The sequence below is a fragment of the Oryzias melastigma genome, linkage group LG21 (assembly GCF_002922805.2).
Source record: "Oryzias melastigma strain HK-1 linkage group LG21, ASM292280v2, whole genome shotgun sequence".
NCBI classification, from domain to species: domain Eukaryota; kingdom Metazoa; phylum Chordata; class Actinopteri; order Beloniformes; family Adrianichthyidae; genus Oryzias; species Oryzias melastigma.
In genome coordinates, this window is record NC_050532.1 from 27,905,679 (window position 1) to 27,913,706 (window position 8,028).

The window sequence follows — 8,028 nt, forward strand, 5'->3', positions numbered from 1 at the left end:
TCTCTTTCCTGATGACACACCAAGTACACTCCTACCTGTCTCCCTGATCACATCATTATAATATATTTAATAAACTAAATTTATATGATTATATAAAAAAAAGGATTTAAAAACATCATTTAGTGTTCTAACAAAGATTGTTTTAGTGACTAAACATGATTGAAACCATAAAAACGCCATTATAAGAACTCTGACACTCAATCTCTGAAAACACAAACTTGTTTATTGTTTACATAAATACTTGAAGTCCCGATCAGGTTTTTTAGTCTCGTTCCGATACTGAAATTTTCTGATTTGAAAAAAAAAAAAAAAAAACAACAAAAAAAGAACTGGAAGTGAAAAAAAAGTTTTGAAATAGAAATTTTAAGATTTAAAACCTAAAAAAAAAAAACATTTGAAGCTGAAAATAATTAGTTTTTTGAAAGAGTAGCAAAAAGTTTTTGACATTTTACATTTTTTTGGGCCTAACAGCTATATTTTTTTAAATCGTTCTATTTGGGTTTCAGATCTTTATGGCTCCGATTTGGCTCCTTAAATACAACACGATCTTTGACATCCAGCTGTTTATGTAATCGCCATGAATCAGCTGATTCCGATGGAGAACATCAGTTTTCTCACATCAGATTTTCATTGAAATGCAAAGAGAATAAATCCTCTGCTGGAATGATGTGAAATAAGCGGTTGAAGACTTACGAGAGCTGAAAGAATGAACACTGGAGCAGCAGCTCAGAGGCTAAAGGGTTAAACGGTTTCATGTTTCTGCTGAATGACGACATGAAAGGATGGAGTGAAAGGATGAAAGGCGAGTAGGAGTAGCAGACGAACAGAAGATGAAGAGTAAAAGTTTGTGAAGAGAGCACAGATCAAATCACATCCTGCTGATTCATGCCAGAAGAGCCCAATCCCAGATCATGACACCACCTCCGCCACCGATCGATCAGGCCGCTCTCATGCTGATCACGTCTACCAAAGCCCCATGGAGAAGCCTGACTACACAGCCACTGATTGGTGGAGGCAGAGTGTGGTGGTACCTACCGGCCTGCCTCCGCCCAGCCAGTCCTCAGTACATGTTAATACTGGAACAACAAGGAACACGCGTGTTTACGGCAGGAACACGGGAATGCACACGCAGCGTTAAACCACCCGGATGAGAACAGCAGAACCTCAGAACACGGACCGTCAGGAGCTCCTGACCGTGTGATCACACCTGTTCTCCAGGTGGAGCATGGGCACGTTTCATGTCATCAGATAAAAGATTTTTATGAGTCAACGTGATGGAAGACGTCATGATCTGTGGATGCAGAAACTAAAACTTTAAATGATGACATCATGGATTTAAATCGTTTAATAGTGCAGAGAGTGACATGTTTAAGAGATCTTTCTGAGAAAAATGTTTTCTAATAATGTCTGTTGATGATGAATTTCAGAATAAAAGCACTTATATAAAACATTAGTGATAAGAAAATTAAAAAAAAACGGATTTAAGACCATAAGTGACCAACAGAAACATTCATCAACACAAACATCTGAAAATAAATGATTTAAACTAAAAACTAATGAAAACGTCAGTGTGTTAAACTTTATCCAACTATTTAAATTTAAACTTCAACATGAATTTGATTTGGTCATTTTTGAGTTAAAAAAATCCAGTAAACATGCTGCTGTTATGTGATTGGTCACATTTTAAAGTTGGGTTTTGAATTTCCTGGTTTCCTGATTCATTAATTTAAACTGTAAACAGCTGCTCTAGAATCTAAACTTCAATCTTTATGTGCAAATTATTATAAAAAAAAAAACTTATTGTGACGTTTTAGACAAACAGTCACAACTTTCAGGCTTTTGCTGCAACGAACAGAAACGACGTGTTGATCCAAACATGTTAGAGCTTCACCAAACAATCACCAACATCTAATATAGATGATAGATTTGGTGATGACTTCCCCTGAGATACAGAGGAAACACAAGAACAAGCCCCGCCCACAGCACTAGACCACACCCAGACATCCTCCCCTGTCCTCCAGCACCAAACGGGGATCTGTCAGCCGTACCCACCTCCTCTGATCCCGCCTCTTTAGTGAGCGGTCATAAACGCCGTTTCACACGTTCAGAGATGCTGAGCAGACTCAGAAAATCCTCTTTCTACCAACCTTCTCTTTTCTCCTCCAGGACTTCTGGGTAAAGCTTCGATTTCTATTGGTCCACAGGCAGACGGCGCCATGGGGCTGACCACAGGCATGGCTGACCAGGCGCCTCTGAGAGGAGGCTGCAGGAGGAGGAGCATGAAACACAAGGACTTACAGACCTGAGCTGGACAGGAGGAACAGATAATAACAGGAGACTGTAAGCCTTTCATAGGCAGACTTCAGCCCCACGCGGTTCATAACACTGATGCCTGGAGGAACGACCTCCCGGACCAGAACCAGAGGGGGTTCTTTTATTGGACTTGTGTGCCAGAATCCAGCAGGAGCGTTCACTGACAGAACATCTGATTTCTTTTACGTTCCAACAGCCTCTCTGTAACATTACTGTTCCTGTTACGACTCTGACCCTCATCATTCTTATTGTCTACATGCTTCATCTCCTGACCTCACTCCCGATCCTCACCTTGTCCACACAGGAACCCACTCCGTTGCCTGAAGACATCAACCTGTCAAAAGAGAGACGTTGGTCTTTCTGCACTCAGGTGTTCGCTCCACACTGAAGAGTTCACACAGAAACACTCCTCAGAACAGGAGTTTCTCCAAACCCACTGAAGCAGACTGATGCTGGAGTACGATTGGAACAATACAGGATAACTGGACTGAACTGAATTATATCAATAATTTAACTTGGTTTGATGTTTTTCTTTTCTTAAATCGACCTGAGACGACCTTTACACAATAAATGAAATAACTTTAATTAAATTAAATGTAGTTTTTATACTGAAATCATTTCATTTATAGATTTGTTTGGATCAAACTCATTTTGTCTTTAAAAACTATTCAAGCTGTTTACACACAATATTACAAAGCGGGGGGGTGGTGCACAGCGGTGTAGCGGTTATCATCCTCTCCTCACAGGGAGGAGGTTCAAATCTATAATGGTTGGGATAGGCTCCAGCAACCATGTGGCCCTAAAGGAGATTGATTGAGTATGGACGGATGGATGGATGGATGGATGGATGGAGGGATGGATGGATGGATGGACGTATGGATGGATGGACGCATGGATGGATGGATGGATGGATGGACGTATGGATGGATGGACGTATGGATGGATGGATGGATGGATGGACAGACAGCAGTGGGGTGGAGTGCAGTAGCTTGAACATCGTTTACTCACTCCTGGGCGATCGGCGGTCCTGAAAAACACAACGTTTCCAATCATTAGATGATCTGTTAGATCCACAGCAGAAATCTAGAGTTTGTTCTGAAGTTTTTTTTTGTTTTTTTTTTTAATGAACGAACAAGTCTTTATTTATAAAGCACTTTAAAAACACCTTCAGGTACCAAAGTGCTTCACATTAACAAAACAAAAAAATGAGGCAAACTAAAAGCAATAATAATGAATGACAGATACGACTGCAGTAAAACAAATAAAAGGGAATAAAAGGCCACTGACTACAGACCATCAAAAGTCATTCTAAACTTAAACGTTTTTAATGGATTCTAAAAACTGTTAAGTTCTGATTTCATCAGCAGTTCTGCAGAAATGTTGTTACATAACTGAGGGCTGGAAAACGCACCCCCCCCAGTGTTTGTCGTGACCTTTGGTGACCTCGTCAAACCTTAGAAGCCCAGTTGAGTAAACGGGTCGAGGTCACGGAGGTCGTTTGTTGGACTCAGATGTTTGAGTTTTACACATGTGAATGATGTGACATTTTTGTTCTGTTGTTTCTGGTTTGGATGAAGGTCGGCCCGTCAGAGACTCTGGTCTCTCCTCACCTCGGCTCTGTAAGGTTCTTCTGGAGTATCGCCGGCTGGGTCTCCTCTCGAAGGAGGTCGAGCGCCGGGCTTTACTGGCCTTGGTCGTCTGATACTCCGTCTTTCCACTGGAGGCAAAAACAGCTGTTAGTAAAACTTCAGCTCTGATGATCTAAAAGTCTGCAGCTGAACTCTGAACTTCCAACAATCCAACATCTCTGCTCCAGAGCAGCAGGCTCAAGTCTGAACACAGAGCAGACCGAGCCGGTCTTCAGTCGTCTGCGTCTGCGCGTCCGTCTGCGCATGTGTCAGACCTGTATCTGAAGCGGGAGCCCATGCGGATGAATCCAGAGCGAGCCGAGTTCTTCTCCACCGGGCCTCGCAGCCTGAAGAAGGCGTGGTGCTCCACGGCACACTTCCACAGGTGCTTGCAGGCTTTGGGGTGGTCCATCCGGAACACAAAGGTGTGCTCCTGCTCTTTACCCTGGGGGGGGTCATCAGAAAACGTCAGTTTCTCCTGTTTGATCTGATGATCCACTGACATGACCAACAGCTTTAAGGTTTGAGCTCAAACGTTTACATTTAACATTATTTAAGTTTTCTGTTCAAGGAAACTAAACCTTTAACAATTCAATCATTTATATTATTATTATAATTCTTTTTTTTAGATATAAAACCCAATACTGAGACAAAATACAAAATAAATCAAAAAACAACCAACAGATCTTAAATAATAATCAAGTCTTAAGAGTCCCACTATAAAAAAACATTTAAATCACAATACCTGAAAGAATAAAAAGCAAAAAACTGAAACTATGTTTAGTTTACATAAAGTTTGAACCATTTTTATTTAACCACTGATGTTTAGTTTGTTAGATTCTTTAGTAGCACAAAACAATTCTTTAAAATGATTTAGTTACAGTTACGACTCAACCCAAAAGGTAACTGAGTTAAACTGAAATACTCAAAAATAAAAGTAACTTTTACTGTAGGAACACATAGCTGTGTGTCTAAGTATTCTCTGATCATTTTAATGAGTCATAATGAATGAAATAAAGATGTATTTATAGATTAACTTTTATATCAGACATCTGAAGATTCATTCTGAAAATAAATGATTGAAATAAAAGATTAAAAATTGTTTTTACTCCAAAACAAAAATCAATCAACCTTAACTCTGGAAAATGAAAAAAAAATCTAAAACTAAAGTATTTAGTTCACAACAAAAGTAAACATTTTAATTACATAATAAACTGTGTCATTAGCTCTGTAGTCTGGATCACCAGTGGACCGGTACCGGTCCGTAGGTCACATGATCACATGGTACCGGTCCATAGGTCACATGGTACCGGTGCGTAGGTCACATGATCACATGGTACCGGTCCATAGTTCACATGATCACATGGTACCGGGCCGCAGACAGAAAAAAGGAATACATGCGCTAACTTAGATCATTTCTGTTTAGTTTATTCTCTGATCCAGAAGAGAGTTTTATTTTGGAAAACTGCTGGATTCTGTCCACAACATTCGTTTTGATCGTGTGAAATATGTTTTTTTTTTAGAAACAACTTCTACAAATCAACAACTTTATTTCATTGGATCTTAATCGTCTGGAAAAAAAATCTACTGATATTTTTAGACTTTTTAAACGAAATTTCTTGTTGTAGCATTTTATTTTGAAAATAGATCGTCAGAAACCAGAAGCTTAAAAATACCAACTGCTGCCCCATTTGGACATCTTGTATTTGGGCTCATTTGTAAAGCAAGTCAAGGCCCGGGGGCCGGATCCGGCCCTCCAGATCATTTTATTTTATTGTTATTAATGACCCGATGTTATCTTGAGCTCATTTCTAACTTGTATAATTCTGAAAAAATATATTTTTATGGAGAGTAAAATATTGAAAGTTATTTAAGGTTTAAGTTGATTTATTCTGGAATAATATTCCTGCCTTTTTATTATTCAGAATTATGTTAAAAAGTTACAGTTTTAAAATTTTAAAAATTGTCATTAAGCTAGCCTTCTGGACTATTTTGGCATTTACTAAGATTTTTTAGGCTGTTTTGGAGTTTAGTTAATATTTCAGCTACATGCTAGCTGCTTTGGCTAACCTAAGTTTTTTTTTTTTGGGCTAATTTGGCATTTAGCGAATATTTTAGGTTTCTATCATCTTCAGTGTTTTTAGCCATCAATTCAAGCATCTTCAGCTGCCAAATTCAGCTTCCAGCATTCACACTAGCATTATCACAGGTAATGCTATTTATTTAGTTCATAATTATGTTAAAAAGTTCCAGTTTTAAAGTTTTTAAAATCTAGTTTTAGAGTGTTCAGTAAATGTTTATCCTGTTGGGCCCGCGACCTCAGGTGTGGTTTGGATTTTGGCTCCTTGTGCGGTTGAGTTCGCCACCCCTGGTCTAAGCCAATCATAATCTCAGTTTCTGACAGAAAGTCCCTTTAGTGGATCATGCACTTGTGACCGAGTCACAGACAAAACAAACACACAGTAACAGATTAGATTTCTTTCCACTTTTTCATGTTCTGATTCTGAGGGAAGTTTTATTTTGAAAAACTGCCAGAGTCTGCCCAGCACATCCGTCTATGATCTGTTCTTGATTCAGGTCAGGTTGGTTCCTCGGTTCGGTGTCTTAACTTCATCATCTACCTTCTTAAGCATTACTGCTACATCAAAAGACCCAAACTAACAAATTTCATAAAGACACAAACGTCTTTGGGAAGTTTCTTTTGGGAGAAAAGAACTAAATTTCATGTAGTCGCATTTTGACTTGAAAAAGAGATTTTATCTTAAAGAATGTCAACAGTAACTTTGACCTCGTGAAAATACAGTCTGACATGAATCAAAATGAGGGTGCAGACCTCTGATTTGTGTCTGTGCAGCAGCTGATGGAGCGTTTGGTTAGAAGAATCAGTTCATGGTCAACATTCTGGAACGGTAACCGTGTTCTGACAGTCATGAGTTAGATGACATCATCACAGAGAAATGTACGGCTGGGATCCGACACTGTTAGTGCAAAACATGGCTGAAAACACAACAAAAACAAGTTTTCCTCTTCAGTCGACTATTAAACAGCCCCCCCCGTACTCAGGTTGGACTCTGCTCATGTCTGTGTGAACGGTGCATACCAGGAATGCCAGAGGGGGTGGGCTTCTTTATTAACCTGACTCAAAGACTCATGGGACGGACACAAACAAGCCCCCCCTTACAGTGCAGAACCAGCAGTTCTTTCACGAAACTGAAGCTGAGATTCTGTCAGAGCGAGAGGTCATAGGAGGTCATGGGAGGTCGTCGTTTCATCAACACTCAGGATTTGATCAAAACAAACTGGAGCTCCACAGGAAGTGACAGTGGAGGTAAATGTAAACAGTAAACATGGACGAGGAACCGGAGACTGAAGATCTGATGGTTTCTAAGCTGCAGTGACTCACTGATGTGGAGAACCCAACGTGACCTTCAGCAGAACAAAGCTGAGGCTGACTGATCATCTGCTGAGAACGTCTCTATCTCTGTGATGAAGAGCGAGGATGACGGCGAGGACCGCACGTTCTGTTAGAGCTCACTCACCTGGTCGTCATCTTCAACCACCACCAGAGTCAGCTTGCTCTTCTTGAAGTCCAGACGAGTTATCTTGGGCCTGGAAAGAAAAGAGACGCGTCACTCGGACAGCTCAGAGGAACGCCGCCAGGAAGCCACAGACACGCCCACCAGAAGAAGAGTCCGATCTTGGTTTGGCCCTCGAACACCAGAACTCCAGTGGGGGTCAGACCCAGACTGTACTCGTTACCATCCCGGGCCTGTGGGTTAGAGACGAACCAAACAGAACCAGAGTCAGAACCACTGTCAGAACCACTGTCAAAACCAGAGTCAGAACCACTGTCAGAACCACTGTCAGAACCAGAGTCAGAACCAGAGTCAGAACCACTGTCACGATGGAATCAGGAAGAACTTCTGTCATTCATCCAGAGACGATCCTACGATGAACACGGACTGCTGGGGGAAATACAAACCTCAGAGAAAAAAACTTAAACTGGGAACTTTTTTAATTTAGGAAAAAACTTCTGTCAAAAATTTAAACTTTTAGTGAAAATGAAAACTTAAAAACTTCTGAGAAA

The 8,028-nt window shown here is 40.4% G+C and overlaps 1 protein-coding gene across 5 annotated transcripts in view; it reads right to left on the reverse strand.

Moving 5' to 3' along the window:
- The window catches only part of epb41l5 (erythrocyte membrane protein band 4.1 like 5), a 28,503-nt gene that overhangs the window by 8,493 nt on the left and 11,982 nt on the right, over positions 1–8,028 (reverse strand). For all 5 annotated transcript variants that reach the window (XM_024287074.2, XM_036209745.1, XM_036209744.1 and 2 more), the window contains exons 10-16: positions 7,622–7,710; positions 7,481–7,550; positions 4,217–4,386; positions 3,924–4,030; positions 3,322–3,340; positions 2,605–2,647; positions 2,148–2,263 (exon numbers count right to left, since the gene is read on the reverse strand). In XM_024287074.2, coding sequence (XP_024142842.1) covers positions 2,148–2,263; positions 2,605–2,647; positions 3,322–3,340; positions 3,924–4,030; positions 4,217–4,386; positions 7,481–7,550; positions 7,622–7,710 — 614 coding nt within the window. The remainder of the gene's footprint in view (positions 1–2,147; positions 2,264–2,604; positions 2,648–3,321; positions 3,341–3,923; positions 4,031–4,216; positions 4,387–7,480; positions 7,551–7,621; positions 7,711–8,028) is intronic.